Raw genomic sequence first — 22,275 nt, 5'->3', positions numbered from 1 at the left:
TTCGGGGTAAGTAAATGTCGCCAGTTTATAAAAGTAAGCTTCTACTTTACAGAAGAATGCAAATTAATAAACTCATATGGAATGAAAGAATTAGAAACTATCATTTTGCAACCCCTAATAAAATTATTGGGCGAGAATTATCAATTATTGTTAAGTCCATTAAGTGATAGGGGAGTTAGACATTTTTAGGAAGCAAAATAACACCTCATAGATTACTTTGTTTTAAGGAGAAAAACAAAACAAAATACATAAATTTAGGAGGGAGATCATGATGTCACCAACATAATCAAGCCTTTAGCATTAATGTCTAGGTTTATTAGAAATTCAAGCACTAAAGAGGTAAGCTTAACACCAAGAGAAAGTAGTCAATTATAGAAGGGGAGATATTTTACAGGATAGTAAGTCTCCTCTCTTTAGCTAATCAGAAAGAAAAAAAATGTGTTGGGGGGATGACTATTCTAGATTAAAAGAGACTTGAAATACATAAAAAAAAAAGTGTGGTCTTTAATTGGATTATGGTCTGTATAAAACAGCTGTAAAGGTCAATTGGGAGATAAATGGATAAATCTGAAAACACAGAATATTAGATATTAGAATATTACATAACATTAAGATGTTATAATTAAAACTGATATTTCTGCTATAGAGTTAATATGTTTTTATGGAGATGCATACTGAAGGACTTAGAAGTGGAATATCTATCTAGAGGTCTATATTCACTTCAAAATATTTCAATGTTTACGAAATAAAAAATTAAAATCCAAGTCTCAACTTCCTAACTCACTGCTGTTTCCATTAAGTGTTCATTAATGTATTCATAAGGTATAATAATTACATAGAAAGATCACTTCCATACAGAGGTTGAGAAGTGACCTACGATGAATGATAGCTTTTTTTCTCAGCAGAAAAGAACTCAGAGGTCACAACACAATATCGTTAGCAACATGGTACGTGCAAGGCACCAAAAACCATCGAAGCTGCATGAACGGAGAGCTGTGCCCTCAAAAAGTTAAAAATAATCTAGTAGAACAGCTTCTTGGTGTTTACCACAGAAGAACACGGCTGTTCCAAGATCGTAGCTAAGGCTCTGAAGCGGCAGCCTCACTAAAGCAATCCTCAATTATTACATAAAATCACTTATTCCTTTCTGACTTCACCGCCCCTTACAACCAGTTAACTACTTCCCAAGTTGTGATCAAGTAAAATGGGACACTTATTCAAAAACCCTTCTCTCAAATTAGGGGCGCCAAACTAAAGAAAACCTTTATCATAACCACAAGCTTCTTTTCAAGTGGGGCCTTTAAATCTCACAATGGGGAACTCAGAGACTCCCTCAAACCCTGAAAAGGCTAATAAATCATCTAACCAGACCTCACTGCCTTTTCTTCCCCCTCTCCCTCAAAATCCAAAGGGTGGCGCTGTCCTCACTCCTTCCCCACAGACCAGGTGTGCGCGGAGGTCACCTGCACGATGCGACCAGTAGGGAAGGTCCACCTTCGGCCTTGGTCTGGGCTCTCGGCCGCGCCGCGCCGCGCCGCCCCGCCCCGAGTTACTCCTCTCCCGACACAGCCCGTCCAAGTTAGCCCGAGAGTCCACCCGCCTCCCTCTGCTTAGTGGCTCTCTCTCAGAAATCTCAGAAACTCTTTTAACAATACTCTGGGCAGATGGATCGGCTGAGAAACACCTCGCACGCTGGCACTCTGGCTGAGTCCTTAGCCCAAGAACTAAGAAACTTAGAATGAGAAGCATCACGACCCCTCATACTGACCCTAGTTCCTCCACTTCCACAGCCTGAACGCCCAAATTAACTAACTTACACTCTTGACGGGGCTCAGTCGCCGCCAGGAGCTGGGACGAGCCGCCTAGCGCAGTAACCAACCGCGCTTCCCGCCCCGCCCCGCCGGCCTTCGTGCGTCAAGAGTCACGTGCCGCATCTCCCTTCCCTGCCGGCAACTGGGCGCTCCCCTCTTCCGGAAGTCGCGCTCAGCCTCGCCGGCTCCTCCCACCACCGGTGACGTCAAACTCAGCTTCTACCACTGCTCTGCCTCCGCGTCCAGGCGCGGGGAGGGTCGCCGTTTCCTTAGGAAAAGTCCTGCCGCTTCCGAGGCGCTAAACATTACAGGCGAGCGTTTTGAAGTTACTGAGTGTATAGACTTTGGACACGCGTGAGTAGAGTTTAAGGAGCCAGAAGCTGGCTATCTAGAAGCCACACCCGTAGAGGCCTTCCCCCCTCTCCGCAATTTCTGTTGCATTTGGTTCCGCCGAGACCCACGACGGTTCCGCCCCCTTCTTCCTTGTCATTGATGTTGTTGTTCTTGTCAGTGCCGCAGCCCCGACCGCCGGGAGCTCGAACCCGAGCCGGGGCCGCCCGGGTGGCGCGGTGGCGGCGGCAGCGGCTGCGGCTGCAGCAGCTGCGACGGCTGCGGGGGCTGCTCCGGGGACTGCGGGGACGGCCGGGGGCTGGCAGCCGGCGGCGGGGCCGGATGGCTCTGTGCGGGCAGGCGGCAGGCGCCGCGTCGCTGCCCAGCGAGCTGATCGTGCACATCTTCTCCTTCCTGCCCGCGCCTGACCGGCTGCGGGCCTCGGCTTCCTGCTCGCACTGGCGCGAGTGCCTCTTCTACCCTGCTCTGTGGCCCCAGCTCCGCATCTGCCTCCGCGTCTCCCCCGCGGAGCAGCCTCGGCTCGAATTCCTCATGCGCAAGTGCGGCTGGTTCGTGCGAGAGCTGCGTGTTGAGTTCGCCGCCGAGAATTACCTGAGCGGTGGCGGCGGCCCAGGCGACGGAGGCGGCGCGGATCCTGGGACTGGCGGGGAAGAAGTCGAGGCCCTGCAGCTCTCAACCCGTTGGCTGGAAGTGCTGCGCACCTACTTAGAGCTGGTACTGTGCGTGCTGGTCAGCATCCGGAACAACAGGTAGGCTCATCATGGACCTCCATCCATCCTCCTTTTCCCCCTCCCCCTCTCCCGGGGCCCCGTGTCGCTTCCTCCCTCTCGCCCCGAAAAAGATTCAGTGAGGATACGCCTGGAAGCTTTGGCGTTGCTTTCTTTCTTCAGTGACTGCGGGTGTCAGTTCCAACCCGGCGATTTCTTTTAGGCGGGAGGTCATAACGGGACTCATCATAACACTTTATAAACATTGATGGACTTGGTGTTTGTCAGACATCACTTCTGGCGCCTTCCAGGCACTGTCTCATTCATCCTCTCGGTGGCCCTGGGATGAAGCTGACAGGCGCCGTCATTCTTCATTTTACAGATGAGAGAACTGAAGCTTGGAGGGTGAGGCCTGTGAATGAGTCTTGAGAAAAACAAAACATAACCCAGTGTTTCTGACCCTGAACCTGTCCATTCAAGATAGTTCGTAGTGGGGGAAGAAGTAGGTATACAGCCGGTGTCTCATAGTTAAAAGACTGCGTAAAAGCAATCTTTGACAGCCATTTTTTTTACCAGGAATAGTTTTCATTAACTGGGCCAGGCACAAAGAGTAGGAGTGTTTGTTAGAGGGGTGGGGGAAGAGCCTGATCATCAGGGTTGGAAGTCCCTCCCCTTGCACTTCCAGACTCAATTTATCCCCAGTGATTCACCTAAAAGTAGCACAGTACAGCTTAGTGTTTGCGTGTGCTAGGGGAACTGGCCAGTGTCTGCAAAGAGTAAGCACATAACTGGCCTGGTTTTGCATCAGGACTTGACTGTCATTCTGGGACTAACTTCCTGTTTTCTGACTTATTATCTTTATCAGCATTTTCCTTTATTTGCCTGTTGTCCTTTCCAAAATCCTATTAGTTTTTTGTATCTGGATATTCTAACCAACCTTACAATTAAACTATGAGTTGGAAAAAAGTTCAAAAGTTCCAAAAGGAGCAACTTTCATAGTAATGATCGTTTAGCAGTTTACAAGTACATTATCTTATTTGATCCTTTCAGTGACCCTGTGAGTTAGGCAAGGCAGCTGTTAATCCTATTTTATAGAAAGGAAACTGACGCTTAACAGGGTCAAGTGATAAACGCATTGTCATACAGCATTTTCTACAAGAGCAGTGTCCTTCCTTTTGCAATAAATGAATTGTGTTGAGCAGCATGAATTATGTTGAACAGGGTTGAGAGGAGGTGCTGATTTAATGCTAGGTAGATAGATATAGATATACTGTGTCTGAATCAAGAGTGGGAGGTAAGCAGAAAGCTCCAAGTTGTACCTGGAGCATGGCTCCATCTTTCCAGTGGCCTGTGTATTTCCCCAGCTTTTCACATCAAGCCATAACATTTTCGTACATTGATTGGATGTAGCAAGAGAGGCTGTTTGAAGCTGTAAATTAGAGACTCTCAGTTGAATGTATGGCTAGAGGACCAAACGACCCAGAGTTTAAAAGATTCAGAGTCAGTGAGCGCTTAAAATACTGATGAGACCAAGAGTGGAAGTGAATTCAGTGAGCACTAATTAGATTTTTCTGTTCTGAGATCAGATGGCACTTCTGAGCAACCATCCAAAAAAAAAAAAAAATTGTGTGCCTTTGGTCCAAGTATGATCAAGCCTTACATAGTACCTAGTTCCTTTTAAGTGTTTTAATAACTGGTTGGTTGGATGCATGGATAACGTTATATAGGCAAAATAGTGATATATCACCTCTTCCTCTTGTTAATTCTTCTCTCCCTACTTCCCTTACCACTGCTGGATTTTTTGGGTTTTTTTTTTTCAGGCTTATTGAGATATAATTGACAAATACAAGTGTACCTACCACCTTTATTAGCATCCTAATCTACCTGTCTATATTGCCACCTCATGCCTGCCCTTTTGGTTCATCTATCACTTCTGTACAAATATAGCACACTGTCATCCCTGATTTTAAGGTATTCTTGTCATTTACTATATGGATGGTGCTGTGTGTTGTGCTGCTTGGTAGGACATTCATTGTATGTGTCTGGAATCAAAGTATAGTGTTATTACATATATTATCTGTACTAATGATATTTCAAAGGGTTTTTTAAAATTATCTTTATGTGCTTGGAAATAAGTTAATTTAACCTTTATTTTTGAAAATGTCTGGAGATTTTAGTAATATTAAAAGTACTAACATGAATGTTAAAAGCATAAATGGGACTAGTTTTCTTTAAATTGTAACAAATTTGAAAATGTTTTAGATCAAGTTGCTTATTTGGTAACTCTGGTAAAGCCTATACTTATTTCCTTCTGTAAGTACTTACCTACAGACTCAGGGTCAGTAAAGAAGAAAACCATTTCATTTAGAGTTTTTTGGTCTCTCCAAAAACATTAAATTTAACAACTAATGAAAAAAAGGAACATTTAATATTGTTCTTTACACTTCCAACTTAAATTTACAGTGGTTTTGCTTTACAATATCTGCCATTTTGTAAGTACCAAAGGGGGTTTGAAACCTACCAGTTCACAAGTATTATGCTTCCAATCTTTGTGGTAAATTCCTTTATATAATTTACACAACTCAGACAGTTATTTTGTTGTGTTCCAGTTATTTTCATGCACCCAGGAAAAGAACTAAAACTATAACCTTGGATTGTGGGAACTTTTCAAGGGTACTCTTCCAAGAGGATAATTGGCATTGGTTTTTGCTTGATTCCTGGGTTTTATATGCACATGTACTCTCAGAGTGACCGTAGCCTCTTTATAGGTATCTTAGGTGTTAGGAACAACTGACGAAGATCAAGGATGTCCAGAAATGTCTCTCAAAGGGTAAAACACAGTCCTCCAGGTTTCAGAGCTCCCTTCCCTTCAGGAGGCTACAATATCTGCCATTATTGTAAGAAACGGAAAGTAAGAACAAAAATACAGCAGGTATTTCTCATTCATCTGTATTATAAGTTAAATGGGCAGAATTTCTTCTGCAGTTCTGTAAGAAATTGTTCTTAAAAGTTCAAAACAACTCAGATACCACTTTTCAGATTTAATCTAGTTATTGAGTAGTGCTCGTTTGACTACTTGGGAAAAATGAGAGTTCATGGACAATAAAATTAATGATAATAGCTAATAGACTAAGATACTAAAAATACTTATTTTTAAACAGCAGGCATAGGTTCATTGCCATGATCTAGTTTATGCTTTTCTAGACTGTATAAGTATTTTACAATTTACTTTGTATGAAATTCTAAATTGGGGGAAGTACTTTTTTTAAAGATGAGTACTACAGTAGGCCAGAGAGATTTTATACGAGGGTAATTTTCCTCTTAAAAATCTGGGCTACAGCTCCCAACTACATGTATGTAGATTGACCATTCCATGGTTATGTCTGCTTATATAACCTCTCACTAGTAAAAGATCTATTAATAATAGATCTGGTTCTATTGATTTGGCATGTTCAGTGAAGAAGAGCCTTAACACTTTGTATTGTTTTCTCAACATCAGTCTACCAAAATCCAAAAACAGGCCATTTAAAAATACATCTTAAATTAGGTTAAAAATTCTTTGGACGTTTCATATTGTTATCTAAGACAGTAGGAAATACCTTTGAAGATGTTGTGTTCAACAATCCTCAGCCTTATTTTTCTTGAAATATTTTCCCCCACCATAGTGTAGTAAATACATGTAATAATAGCATCTTACTTGTGAGAGCTTTTATTATTCACTTAAAGAAGCCCATTTGAAGAATAAATATTAACATATATCGGGACTCTGACCAGTGTACCGTGTCCAAGAGACAGTTGCCCATAGAGAAGAGAGGTGAGATGATGCATACCCAACAGACTCCTTACCTTAAAACTGACAAATTAAAGTGGTTCCATAGGGATAGCCTCAAGGTCATTGAGAAATGAGGAGACTATCCTGTTAAAGAAACTAACCTCCTCAGAGAGCTGCTGTGAATTAGGGTTCTCTGTAGTCCATAGATACATTCTTACAATGACTGAGAACTGATAGATGGAGGATAGGAAATAAAACTTAGCAAAGGATTGTCAAAGTAAAATATTATTTTTTCTGTGTTAAATGAAGCTGTAGAGCAGCTTTTGAATGAAGTGATTAAATTATTTTCATTTTAATATGTTAGTTCTGAGGCAGCCTTGGAAGAGTTCACCCCACTTGATCAATATACATAGGGCCTAAATGATAGCTATTAAAAAAAAATCTGTTTTTTCCTCCAAATATTGAGAGCCTACTAGGTGCCAAACAGTGAAGACAAACTCACATTCTCATGGACTCAACATTCTAGAAGAGAAAGAAACAATAAATGAAAGAAAGATTATTTCAGGTGTGAAATAAAATAAAATCTAAATGTAAAAGAAGACTATGTAATAGTGATTAGATGGCAAGGGAAAACCTGTCTGAAAAGCAACACTTGAGATGCAATATGAGTGACAAAAGTCACCCATCTGAAGATTTGAGCAAATACCAAATTAAACAGGAAAAAAAAATTAAACACCAAAGCCTTAGGCCAGACAAATTTTTGATGTGATGGAACAGTAGGAAATTATGGCAGGACCATGAGAATGAAAGTGGGAGGGTTGTCAAGATGCTGTCTGAGTTGTAGAGGGAGGAAGAGATGGAGTTGGTTATGTGGGCTTGTGGAATGAAGTTTGAGCTACATTCTAAGAATAGAAGAAGTCACCAAGAAATATTTAAGGGCAAGAGTAATGTGATCTAATTTGGCTTTTAAGACAATCACTCTGGTTGCTGTGTAATGAATGAACTATACGAGAGAACAAGAGATGATGCGAGGAGACTTGGGAAACTTTTGCAATAAACTAGGCAGACATGATGGTAGCTTAGAGTATGGTTGGAGACAGTGGAGATGAAGAAAAGTGGATAGATGTAGAATGTATTTTGGAAGTACAGTCAAGAGGACATTTTTCTCTGTAAGAATCACTGATTTCTTGTCCTTAGTATTGTTAAAATGAACTTTTAATAAATAGCATGTTCAATAGCAATTTTAATTTTTTTTTTTTCAACGTTTATTTATTTTTGGGACAGAGAGAGACAGAGCATGAATGGGCGAGGGGCAGAGAGAGAGGGAGACACAGAATCGGAAACAGGCTCCAGGCTCTGAGCCATCAGCCCAGAGCCCGACGCGGGGCTCGAACTCACAGACCGCGAGATCGTGACCTGGCTGAAGTCGGACGCTTAACCGACTGCGCCACCCAGGCGCCCCTCAATAGCAATTTTAAACGTCAGTCTTAAGCTTTTGTTGTCTGTAATCTCTGGGATGTAAGGATGATGGTGATTCTTAGAAGGTAATTGAGTAAGTGAATTGTAAACAAGTGCTAGAAGATTGCTTTTAGTTAATGGATCCTAATAAAGCTAATAAAGAATACTATTAATAGGCCGATGACTTACTTCAGGTCCCTAAAATTGTGCTGTATAGTTTGAAAGCCACTAGTCACATACAGCTTTTTTATAGCTTTTTAATTTTTAATTTCTTAAAATTAAAGATTAGTTAGGCACACTAGCCACATTTCAAGTGCTCAAGGGGCGCCTGGGTGGCTCAGTTGGTTAAGCGTCCGACTTTGGCTCAGGTCATGGTCTCACGGTCCATGAGTTCGAGCCCCACATTGGGCTCTGCGCTGACAGCTCAGAGCCTGGAGCCTGCTTCCGATTCTGTGTCTCCCTCTCTCTCTCTGACCCTCCCCCATTCATGCTCTGTCTCTCTCTGTCTCAAAAATAAATAAACATTAAAAAAAAAAATTAAAAAAAAGAAGTGCTCAGTAGCCCAGTGTAGCTACTGGCTACCATTATTGGACAACATGGAAGAGTATTGCCATGATGACAGAGAGTTATATCGGACCACTGTTCGCTAAAGTGTTTGTTTTTGTTTGTTTCTTTTGGCTATGATCATTCATTAGCATTTGTGAGAGAAGGAAATATGTTACCAAAAGTGTTATGTGGATACAAACATACTTGGTATTAAACATGGACTAAGAAAAGAATTGACCTGAAAGAAATTCGTGCAGTGATGTAGATTATTTTAACTTTTATCCGGTTAGAAAAGTAAAATGTTACATTTTATGAGCCCCTTTACAGCACTGGGAAAGGTTTTAACCTTTTTAAGAACATTTCTTTGAAGTACCAAGTTTTTATGTATTCCCTTTGCCATAGTTCATTAGACTTGGCTGTATTAACTTTAATTTAGGGTGGCTATGTTTTGCATTTTTCCAATGATACTATTTATTTACATCAAAGAAATAATTTGGAGCTTCTGAAATGGAAGGAAATATAGTAGTTATTGCCACCAATGAAGTTCCCCAATTCTAAACGACAAAAGAGAGAACAATAAGGTCATTATGACCAAGATACCAGAAATTTTGGGGTCCCGGTTATATTAAACAGTCCAACAGAAATCCCAGAAAAAGATAAAAGGTTTTCTGGCCTCTGTAGTTAGACCTTGAGGAATATTTCTTAGGCTCATAGGTGGTTAATATTATTTTCAAAGCATTCCCTGAACTAACTCAATGAATCCACAGGCATACCTTGTTTTATTGTGCTTTGCTTCTTATTGCACTTCACAGATGTGTTGTTTTTGTTTTTGTGTTTACAGATTGACATTTTGTGGCAACCCCACATTGAACAAGTCTGTTGGCACCATTTTTCCAACAGCACTTGCTCACCTTGTGTCTCTGTGTCACATTTTGGTAATTCTTACAATATTTCAAACTTTTTCATGATAATTAGATTTGTTATGGTGATCTGTGGTCGGTGATCTTTGATGTTACAATTGTAATTATTTTAGGGTACCACAAACCATTTCCATATAAGACAACAAACTTAATCAGTAAATGTTGTGTGTTTTGACTGCTCCAATTACCAGCCATTCCCTAGCCTTTTTCCTTCTCCTCAGGCCTCCCTGAATCCCTGAGATACCACAGTATTGAAATTAGGCCAATTAATAACTCTGAAATGGCCCTGAATGACAGGAAGAATCACATGCCTCTTCCTTTATTTTTTTTAACTTTTTTTTTTAAGTTTATTTATTTAGAGAAAGAGAGAATGAAGAGGGAGGGTCAGAGAGGCAGGGGGACAGAGGATCCCAAAGTGGGCTCTGTGCTGACAGCAGAGAGCCCCACGCAGGGCTCGAACTCATGAACCATGAGATCATGACCTGAACTAAAGTCAGACACTCAGTGACTGAGCCACCCAAGTGCCCTTCTCTCGCTTTAAATCAGAAGCTAAAAATGATTAAGCTTAGTGAGGAAGGCATGTCAAAGGCCAAGACAGACCAAAGGCTAGACGTCTTGTGCCAAATAGTTAGCCAAGTTGTGAATACCAAAGAAAAGTTAGTGAAGGAAATTAAGAGTGCTATCCCAGGGAACACACAAATGATAAGTGGAACAGCCTTATTGCTGATAAGGAGAAAGTTTTAGTGGTCTGGATAGAAGATAAAAACAGCCACATTCCCTTAAGCCAAAGCCTAATCCAGAACAAAGCTCTAACTCTCTTCAGTTCTGTGAAGGCTGAGAGAGGTGAAGAAGGTACAAAAGAAAAATTTGAAACTAGCAGAAGTTGGTTCATGACATTTAAGGAAAAAAGCCTTCCCCGGAACATCAAGGTGCAAGGTATAGTAGCAATTGCTGATGTAGAAGCTGTAGCAAGTTATCCAGAAGATCTAGCTAAGATAATTAATGAAGATGGCTACCCTAAGCAACAGATTTTCAACATAGACAAAACAGCCTTCTGTTGGGAGAAGATGCCATCTAAGACTTTCAGAGCTAGGGAGGGAGAAGTCATTGCCTCACTTCAAAGCTTCAAAAGACAGCTTGGCTCTTTTATCAGGGGCTAATGAAACTGATGATGTCTAAGTTGAAAACGGTGCTCACTGACTATTCTAAAAATCCTAGAGCCTTTGAAAATTATAGTAAATCCATTCTACCTGTGCTCTGTAAATGGAACAACAAAGCCTGAATGAACAGCATATCTGTTTACAACATGGTTTACTGAATATTTTGAGCCACTGGTTAGACCTACTACTCAGGGGGAAAAAAAAAATCCTTTCAAAATATTACAACTCATTGGGGCGCCTGGGTGGTTCAGTCAGTTAAGCAGCCAACTTCAGCTCAGGTCATGATCTCACAGTTCCTGAGTTCAAGTGCCACATCTGGCTCTGTCTGTACTGACAGTTTGGGATTCTCTCTCTCCTCCACTTGTGCTCTCTCTCTCATAATAAATAAATAAACTTAAAAGAAATAGTTCATTGACAATGCACCTGTTCACCCAAGAACTCTGATGGAATTGTACAATGAAATTAATGTTGTTTTCATGACTGGTAGTTCAACATCCATTCTGTAGCCCAAGGAGTAATTTTGACTTTCAAGACGTACTATTTTTAAAAATATATATTATAAGGCTATAACTGCCATAAATCATGATTCCTCTGATAATCTGGACAGGGTAAGTTGAAAACCTGGAAAAGAATCACCACTCTAGGTGTCATTAAGAACATTCATAATTCATGAGAAGAGGTCAGACTACCATCATTAAAGGAGTTTGGAAGAACTTGATTCCAATCCTCATGGGTGACCTTAAGGGGTTCAAGATTTTGGTGGAGGAAGTAACTGCAGATGTGGTGGAAATAGCAAGAGAACTAGAATTAGAAGTGGAACATAAAGATGTGACTGAATTAGTGCAAACTCATGATAAAACGTTAATGAATGAAGAGTTGCTTCTTATGGATGGGCAAAGAGAGTGGTTTCTTGGAATAGAATCTACTGCTGATGAAAATGCTGTCACGATTATTGAAATGACAACAGAGGATTTGGAATATTACATAAACTTCGTTGCTAAAGCAGGATGGTTTGAGAGGATTGACTCCGTTGTGGGTAAAATGCTATCAAACAGCATTGCATACTACAGAGAAATAATTTGTGCAATGAAGAGTCAATTGATGTAGCAAACTTTATTGTCTTAAGAAATAGCCACATCTACCCTATCCTTTAGCAACCACCACCCTGATCAGTCAGCAGCCATCAGCATGGAGGTAAGACTCTCTACCAGTAAAAACATTTGGTGAAAGCTCAGATGTTGGTTAGCAATTTTTAACAATAAAGTTTTTTTTCTAATTTTTTTAAATGTTTGTTTATTTCTGAGAGAGAGACAGAGCATGAGCACAGAGGGGCAGAGAGAGACACACACAGAATGGGAAGCAGGCTCCAGGCTCCGAACTGTCAGCACAGAGCCAGCCACAGGGCTCCAACTCACAAACCATGAGAGCGTGACCTGAGCCACCCAGGTGCCTCAGCAATAAACTATTTTATAATTAAGGGATGTACACTTAGACATAATACTCTTGTGTACTTGATAGACTACAGTATAGCATAAAAATAACTTGTATATGCACTGACTGGGAAACCAAAAAATTCATTTGACTTAGCTTTTTATTATGGTATTTGCTTTACTGTGATGATCTGGAACCAGACCCATAATATCTTAAAGATATGCCTGTATATGGGTAGGTTTTTATAAAAGGCTGTCAAAAATTCTCATGGTTGTTTAATTCATAGGGAAATTCTTATGCTAAAAAGAAAACTAGCCCTTTTCATGAAATTTTAATACGCATATATATGTTTTGTAAAACATACAATTTAAATACGTATATTAAAATTGTATGTCCATTTAACTATGGTTGAAAAGGTAATGCAGATAAATGCAGGGGCACCTGGGTGGCTCATTTGGTTAAGTGTCTGACTCTTGACTTCTGCCCAGGTAATGATCTTACAGTCATGGGATCAAGCCGCATGTCAGGGCTCTGCACTATCCAGAGCATGCTGGGGATTCTCTCTCTCCCTCTCTCTTTGCCACTCCCTCCAGCTCTTGCTCTTCAAAATAAATAAATAAACTTTTTAAAAGTGCATATAACTGGTTTGAGAAAAGTTTCACTTTTCTGGCAAATATGATATTTTAGAGGGATTCCTAATGCATCTCGTACCTAATGTACACCTGTACCCTAAATTTGTAATATGTTAGGTATAGCTAAATAGACCCTAATTTTTGTCATGAACTAAGGTAAATATATTATTCAACAAGTATTTATTGAATGCCAGGCCCTGTTGTAGCAACCGGGGATACAACAGTAGTCAAAGAGTCCTGCCATCATAGAGCATATTCTAGTGGGGAAAAAAAAAAGACAAAAAACAAGTAAGTAAAATATATAGTATCATAGTTCATAATACATGCAGTGAGGCAAAATGAAGCAGTGAAGGGAAATGGGAATGGTGGAAGTAGAAAGGAGTGTTGCTGTGTAAAATAAGGGAATTTAAGAAACATCTCAACCACTGAAATAGTATTTGAAAGAAGTAAGGGAGGGAGCAGCCTTCTGTGTCTCTCTGGAAAGTCATTCTTGGAGTAAGTAGCAGTTAAATGGAGGAACTCAACTGTGGGACTTTGACCAAGGGAGTGCTTAAGTACGATAGCAGAAAATGCCTTGGAATATAGAACACTGCCCGCCCCATATGGGGAATGGTGATGTGGAAATCAGTAGCCCTTTATTAGGCTCTTATAAAGACTTTGACTTTTACTCTAAGAGGAGGAGCCATGAAAAAGTTTTGAACTGAGGAGTGACATATATAATATTTCAAAAGGAACATTCTAACAGAACAAACTGATGGTTTCTAGAGGGAAGGGGGATAGAGGAATGGGTAAAATGGATGAAGGAGAGTAGGAAATCCAGGTTTCCAGTTATGGAATGAATAAGTAATGGGAATAAAAGGCATAGCATAGGGAATATAGTCAGTGATGCTGTAATAGCATTGTATGGTGACATGGTAACTATACTTTTGGTGAGCATAACATAACATATAGAGAAGTTGAATCTGTTTTGTACACCTGAAACTAATGTAATATTGTGGGTCAACCATACTCAAAAGATTTAAAAAAAAAGGAACATTCTAGATGCTGTGTTGGAAATCGTTTGTAGCAGGACAAGGGTAGAAGCAACAGGCTGAGTCAGGAGGCCTTTGCAATGATCCAGGCAAGGGATGATGGTGCTGTGGACCACTGTGGGAGCAGTGAAAGTGATGAGTAGTCTGATTGTATATTTTTTATCTGGAGGCCTTCTAGAAGGAGAATGTAAATATAAGAAATTAGACATAATTGTCCAGCTAATATTATAATGCCCTTTTAATTGCTACTCCCTAAATATGTCTAAACATATTTTTCCTTTGGCCATTTTTATTCATTTTGTTTTCCTTTTGCATTAATGGTTTGTACTTTCTTTAAAAAAGAAAATACCCAGCGTGTGAACAGTTTACTTTCTGAAAATATGGCTTATCTTTGGTATTCAACTCCTTGTACCGCGAAGTACTTTCAAACAGTGCCCTGTTCATATAGTTCTTATGTAAATTTGAGTCAGTCTGTTGAATTGCCCCAGAAACTTCCTGGTCTCCCTTACTGCAGGCAGTCACTTGGAATTTTCCTTTCCCTCTCTTCTCCTCCCTCATTTCCTGCTTCATGTAAACCCATTACTTCTTTGAATTTGCTTACATCTGGCCCTCATATGAGCTATGGGCTCAAGATGGTAGGACTAAGTAGAAAGGAAAAAGCTGGTAGTGCTCTACACAAGGATTCTTCCTTCCCTTTGCCCCAAATCACTGGTCTCATCACCTGTAACCATAGGCCCAGATAAATCTGTTTTCCTACCCAGACATTCCTCATGTGTACTCTTCTTCTTTTACATCTCTTAATCTGGGAAAAGGGAAGAAACAAAGCAGAATTGAACTACCTTTTATTCAGATGTTGCTAGTAACTTCAAAAAAGAATCTCATTCTTATAAACCTCAAAAGGACTATTTTGGTTAAAGGCAAAGGAGAAAGGTAATCACCTGAAGCAAGAGACTTTGCTCCTCCATAGCTTATACCCACCTTCTCAAGCCTAACACCCTCCTGATACCAAACTCCTATTAGAGTCACCACTACAGTCATGGGGCTCGATAAGACCCAGTTGTATTGTCAGCACTGCAAAGAGCTGAATACATGTGTTCCCCTAAAATGCTAAACTAGTTTTCCCAGAGAAACAGCAATATTAAGCAACCATAAGGATATGTACCATTATTATTCCTATTTTACAGATGGTGAAACAGGCACAGAGTAAAGTGAACTTGCCAGTTACACAGAGAAATGACTGCCTGATTTTCTAACTCTTTTAATGAAATTTTCAAACACACACAAAAAATAGACACAAAGAACCTATCATTCAGATTCAGTCATTAAGGATTTTGCCACATTTGCTTTCTTTTATCTTAAGTGTTTTAAAACAAATCCAACATATTGATGTCATTTTACACTACACACTCAGTATGAAGCTCTGGAAGTAGTGGGCTTTTTTTTATATAAACACAATGCCAGTTATACACATTAATAAAGTTATTAATAATTCCTTATTCTCACCTGATTTTTTTTAAACCTTTATTTCTATGCCAAGAGTCTAAACTTACGGACATATGGACCTTAACTGCTATAATTTTTCATATCATTGGCACACAATATATATTCTAATAATTGAATGAACAAACAGTAGGAGAACAGTGTATAGGCTGAGTTTCTAAGGTGTAAGTACTTAATGATCTGACAGCTCTGGTTTTTTGAAATAGGATTAAAGAAGAATGCAGTTAAGTTGAAGAAATAAATTATCTTTTGGCAATAATACAGTCTTTTGCATGTTCCAGAAGATTGATTATCAAACATCATATGTGATTTTGTACTTTCACAACACATCTTTAGGACTTGGAGAGGGACTGGTGATAGTAAATTGTATCCTATTATTATTACCATAGAAACAGAGCTAAATTAACTTGAAGGATTCAGATGAAAGAAAAAGTTTGTAACTAACTGTAATACTTTTCCAATATGTTTTTATTACATGCCTTTTGAGCAAATGCATGTTATGTACATTGGGCAGGAAAGAACCCTGTTTGTTTCTTAAGTTCACTCACTGACTCAGCAATAAATAAATGAATACATAAATAAAATAGGTCACAGATTTCATATTTAAGTAAAAGGATTATGTGGTGCAAATGATTTGTTACTGCTATTAGCTTCAAAATGAGTCATCTGTTTATTGCCATGGTTCAGTATGTTCTATTCTAACTTTGTTGCCTAGATGTTCTTTTCAGTCCCTTATTTACCATCTGAAACAATAATGAGCCGCCTGAAGGCTATATGCAGTTTTCTTGGCTTCACCATATGATCTATAATATGATTTCAACATGATATACTTGAAGGCTGCTGTTTGAGTTGTCAGTGGGGTTTTTTGTTTTGTTTTGCTAGGTTTAAAAGTAAATTGTTGTTTTCTGTATCACTTAATTAAAATTTTCTTTATTTGGAGTGGAACAATAAGTACCTAAAAACATTTTTCCACAAATGGCCATCATATACTACTCTAAAATATGCCACTTATAATTTTTATAATAACTTTCAAAAAGACAATTATATTCTAGGACATGGTTTAATTATAAAGAACAACATGAAATGGGAGTCAGAACCCAGGTCCTCTACTTAGCTCTGCCCTAACTAGTATTACAGTCTTAGACAAGTCACCTCAGTTTCCTGATCTGTAAAGAGATGATTGAATTTGATGATTCCAAAAATCATTCTAGCTTCAAATGTGTGTTTATGATTACATAAACACATACATGATTTCCATGTGGAAATTTTATGCATTATTATTAATTTTACTATAACAAGATTATTACCATTGCATTGCTGCAAATAGAATTTTTTATATATGTTTGTTTATTTTTGAAATAGATGGGATGGGGATGAAAGATAGGGGCAGAGAGAGGGAGACAGAGGATCCAAAGCAGTCTCTGCACTTATAGCAGCGAGCCCAATAAGGGGCTCGAACTTACAAACCATGAGATCATGACCTGAGCTGAAGTCAAGAGTCGGACGCTTAACTGACTGAACAGGCACCCCACCAGAATTTTTTTTTAATCTTTGTTTATTTTGAGAGAGAGAGAGGCAGAGCATGAGCAGGGGAGGGGCAGAGAGAGAGGGAGACACAGGATCCAAAGCAGGTTCCAGGCTCCAAACTATCAACACAGAGTCCAACATGGGGCTCCAAACCATGAACTGGGAGATCATGACCTGACCCGAAGTTGGACACTTAATGGAGTGAGCCACCCAGGCCATCCCCTCAACAGAATTTTTTTAAATTGCCTTTGACTGGCATGTTTTGAACATTGCTGGGATGTTGAAAAATATTGTATAGATGGAGCTAAAACAGAAATATCCCAAAGAGTCTCCTTACATTAACTTGTCAGATTTTACTAATGTGCAGGTTGTTAGTTTATGTAATGATTTTAAAATGAATTAACTTATGGGACGCCTGGGTGGCTCAGTCGGTTAGCGTCCGATTTCAGCTTAGGTCATGATCTGACAGCTCATGAGTTCAAGCCCTACTTCAGACTCTGATGACAGCTCAGAGCTTGGAGCTTGCTTTGGATTCTGTGTCTCCCTCTTTTGGCTCTCTGGCCTTCCCCTGCTCACACTCACTGGCTATGTCTCTTTCTCTCTCTAAAAAACAAATAAACATTAAAAAAATTTTAATGATTTAACTTCTTATAATGATAAAAAAAAAGCTACATAAACCTAGTTTAAATTTATTCTCTCTGTCCCAGTTGAAGATGGCAACGTAGGAAAACTTTGAACTCACTTCCTCCAAATTACACCTATTAATAGGTCAGTTCCTCCTGAAGAAGATTTAACTAAGGACTGAACAGGTACTGAAAAACCAAAGGTAAAGAGAATGGCAAGAGAAAGCAAGAGAGACAGAGACATGCCATGGCATTAAAGAGTTACTGGCATATACAGCCACAGCTCCACCCAACCAGCAAAATCACCAATGCACACACAGTCTGCTCAGGATACACTGTACACAAGACCACTCCTTCAGCTTTAGGAGAAGTAGTTGTTTCGCCTAATGCATACAAACACAGACAGTCAAGCAAACTCGGGAGACAGAGGAATATGCTCTATAAGAAAGAACAGGGGGGAAAAAAAAACACCTCAGAAAAGGAACTAAATGAAACAGAGATCAACAATCTGCCTGATAAAGAACTTAAAGTAATGATCATAAAGATACTCAATGGGTTGGAAAAAAAAAATGGAAGAACTCAGTGAGACCTTCAATAAAAATATAGAAAATACTAAAATGCTAAAAAGAGATCATTGTAATTTTAAACAGGGTTAATACAATAACTGAAGTAAAAAACACAGTAGAAGGGGTGCCTGCCTGAGTGGCTCAGTCAGTTAAGCCTTCAACTCTTGATTTTGCCTCAGGTCGTGATCTCATGATCTCATTTTAATTATTATGCACTGTGGTGTGGACCTTTTGGGTTCATCTTGTTTGGAACTCTCTGTGTTTCTTGGAGATGGAAGTCTATTTACCTCCCTACCTTAGGGGAGTTTTCAGTTATTATTTCTTCAGATAAGTTTCTACACCTTTCTCTCTGTTTCTTTTGGGACTAATATAGTGCAAATGTTTGTTTACTTGATTTTATCTAAGAGATCTCTTAATCTATCCTCATTTTAAAAAATTCTTTTTTCTTTTTGCGATTCAGCTTGTGTGCTATTACTCTATCTTCCAGATTGCTGATATGTTCTTCTGCATCCTCAAAAATTACTGTTGATTCCCTCTAATGTGGTTTTTTTTGTTTTGTTTTTTTTAGAGAAAGAACAAGTACCCACACATGAATGGGGTAGGGGCAGTGTGAGAGAGACAATCTTCAACAGGCTCCATGCCTAGCATCGAGCCCGACACAGGGCTCAATCTCACAACCATGAGATCATGACCTGAGCCAAAATCAAGACTCTGCCAATTAACTGACTGAGCTACCTAGGCACTCCTGGGTTTTTTTGTTTGTTTTTTTAAGAATGTATTTGAACTTAAATGACCATCAAATTAATGTAGACTGCTGTTTACTTAGGATGACATGTATGAACCTCATGATAACCACAAAGCCAAAACCTATGATAGATACGCCAAAAATAAAGTGAAATATGGCACAAAAACAGACACTCAGATCAATGGAACAGAATAGAGAACCCAGAAATGGACCCACAAACGTATGGCCAACTAATCTTTGACAAAGCAGGAAAGAATATCCAATGGAATAAAGACAGTCTCTTCAGCAAGTGGTGCTGGGAAAACTGGACAGCGACATGTGGAAGAATGAACCTGGGCCACTTTCTCACACCATACACAAAAATAAACTCAAAATGGATGAAAGACCTCAATGTAAGACAGGAAGCCATCAAAATCCTTGAGGAGAAAGCAGGCGAAAACCTCTTTGATCTTGCCCGCAGCAACTTCTTACTCAACACGTCTCTGGAGGCAAGGGAAACAAAAGCAAAAATGAACTATTAGGACCTCATCAAAATAAAAAGCTTCTGCACAGCAAAGGAAACAATCAGCAAAACTAAAAGGAACCGACAGAATGGGAGAAGATATTTGCAAATGACATATCAGATAAAGGTTAGTATCCAAAATCTACAAAGAACCTATCAAACTCAATACCCAAAAAACAAATAATCCAGTGAAGACATGGGCAAAAGACATGAATAAACACTTCTCCAAAGAAGACATCCAGATGGCCAACCAACACATGAAAAAATGCTCAACATCAGTCATCCTCAGGGAAATACAAATCAAAACCACGGTACACCCGTCAGAATGGCTAACGTTAACAACTCAGGCAACAACAGATGTTGGCGAGGATGCAGAGAAAGAGGATCTCTTTTGCATTGTTGGTGGGAATGCAAGCTGGTGCAGCCACTCTGGAAAACAGTATGGAGGTTCCTCAAAAACTAAAAATAGAACTACCCTATGACCCAGCAATTGCACTACTAGGCATTTATCCAAGAGATACAGGTGTGCTATTTCGAAGGGGCACATGCACCCCCATGTTTATAGCAGCACTATCAACAATAGCCAAAGTATGGAAAGAGCCCAAATGTCCATCGGTGGATGAATGGATAAAGAAGATGTGGTATATATATATATATATACAATGGAGTATTACTCGGCAATCAAAAAGAATGAAATCTTGCATTTGCAACTACGTGGATGGAACTGGAGGGTATTATGCTAAGTGAAATCAGTCAGAGAAAGACAAAAATCATATGACTTCACTCATATGAGGACTTTAAGAGACAAAACAGATGAACATAAGGGAAGGGAAACAAAAATAATATAAAACAGGGAGGGGGGACAAAACAGAAGAGACTCATAAATATGGGAGAACAAACTGAGGGTTACTGGAGGGGTTTGGGGAGGGGGGATGGGCTAAATGGGTAAGGGGCACTAAGGAATCTACTCCTGAAATCATTGCTTCACTGTATGCTAAGTGTGATATAAATTTTTAAAAATAAAAAATAAAGTTAAAAAAAAATAAGGCAAAAAAAAAATAAAAATAAAGTGAAATAAAGCCAAATACAACACTAGAGATACTTATCCATCACAGAGAGAACAAGAGAAGCAGAAAAGAACAATGAACTACAAAAACAACCAGAAAACAAATTTAATAAATGGTAGTAAGTATGTACTTATCAGTCATTACTTTAAATGTAAGTGGCCTAAATGCTCCAATCAAAAGACACAGAGTGGTAGAATGGATAAAAACAGTAAGACCCATCTATATTGCTTCCTACAAGAGACTCATCTCAGACCTAAAGATGCTTACAGACTGAAAGTGAAGGGACAGGAAACATTCACCATGTAAATGAAAGTGAAAGAAAAAATCTGGGGTAGCATTACTTAGACAAAATAGACTTTTTTTTCTTTTTCTTTTTTTTTTTTTTTTTTGAGAGAGAGAAGCAGGGGAGGGGCAGAGAGTGAGGACAGAGGATTTGAAGTGGGCTCTGCGCTGACAGGCTGACAGCGGCAAGCCCGATATGGGGCTTGAGCTCATGAACTGCAAGGTCATGACTTGAACCGGTTCGATGTTCAATTGACTGAGCCACCCAGGTACCCCCAAAATAGACTTTTAAACAAAGATTGTAATAAAAGAGAAGGGCATTACATAATAATAAAGAGATCAACCCATCAAGAAAATAGAGGACTTTAACATTCCACTTACATCAATGGATGGATCATCCAGACAGAAAATCAATATGACATATTGTACCATCTGGACATAACAGATATATACAGACCGTTCCATATAAAAACAACAGAATACACATTCTTTTCAAGTATAAATAGAATACTCTCCAGAGTAGATGACATATTAGGCCATTAAACAAGCCTCAATAAATTTAAGATCAAAATCATACCATATATCTTTTCCAACCCAACAATATGAACCTAGAAATGAATCACAGGGGAAAAAAACAAAAAACAGGAAAACCACAATAATGTCGAGACTAAACGACATAACCTCTAAACAACCAAGGGATCAATGAAGCAGTCAAAGAATAAATAAAAAAATACATGGCGACAAATGAAAATGAACACACGACAGTCCAAAATCTCTGGGACACATCATAAGCAGTTTGGAGAGGGAAGTATATAGCAATATAGGCCTAAGAAATAAGAAAAAAAAAATCAATCTAATTTTACACATAAAGGAACTAGAAAGAGAACAAACAAAACCCAAGGTGAGTAGAAGAAAGGAAATACTAAAGATCAGGACAGAAGTAAATGACATAGAGACTTAGAAGGAGGAGGAGGGGGAGGGGAAAGAAAAAGAAGAAGGAGAAGAAAGAAAAGAAAAAGGAAAAAAAAGCAAACTGAAGAGCTGGTTCTTTGCAAAGATAAACAAGATTGACAAACGCTTAGATTGATTAAGAAAAAAAGAGAGAAGACCCAAATAAAGCCAGAAATGACAAGTAACTGATACCACAGAAATATAAAGGATTGCATAGCAATCACACAAGAAAAAGAAATGAGAGGCATCCATATTGGTAAAGAAGTTGTTAAACTGTCACTTATTTGCAGATGACATGATGCTATACATAGAAAAATCCTAAAGATTCCACGAAAAAAAAATACTAGAAAAAATGAATTCAGTAAAGTGGCAGGATACAAAATTAATAACTAGAAATTGGTAGTGTTTCTAGACAACAAAAGTGAAGTCACAGAAATTAAAAAAAAACAAAACACTACTTATAGTTGTACCAAAAAGAATAAAGTACCTAGGAATAAACTTAACCAAAGAGATGAAACTATATGAACTATAAAACACTGATGAAAGAAACTGTAGACACTAAGAAATGGAAAGATATTCCAAGTTCATGGATGAGAATATTGTCAAAATGTCCATATTACCCAAAGCAATCTACAGAGTTACTGAAATCCTTCTCAAAACACCAACAGTATTTTTCACAGAACTTAAACAAAT

The 22,275-nt window shown here is 39.0% G+C and overlaps 1 protein-coding gene across 1 annotated transcript in view; it reads left to right on the top strand.

Moving 5' to 3' along the window:
- The first annotated feature begins 2,145 nt into the window (after positions 1 to 2,145).
- The window catches only part of FBXO33 (F-box protein 33), a 32,487-nt gene continuing 12,357 nt past the window's right edge, over positions 2,146 to 22,275 (top strand). Inside the window, exon 1 of the mRNA XM_030319011.1 lies at positions 2,146 to 2,911. Within this exon, the coding sequence (XP_030174871.1) occupies positions 2,304 to 2,911 (608 nt within the window). The 5' untranslated portion in view covers positions 2,146 to 2,303. The remainder of the gene's footprint in view (positions 2,912 to 22,275) is intronic.

Source organism: Lynx canadensis, chromosome B3 (genome assembly GCF_007474595.2).
Source record: "Lynx canadensis isolate LIC74 chromosome B3, mLynCan4.pri.v2, whole genome shotgun sequence".
In the NCBI taxonomy this organism is placed as follows: Eukaryota; Metazoa; Chordata; class Mammalia; order Carnivora; family Felidae; genus Lynx; species Lynx canadensis.
This window is presented reverse-complemented; position numbering and strand designations above follow the sequence as displayed.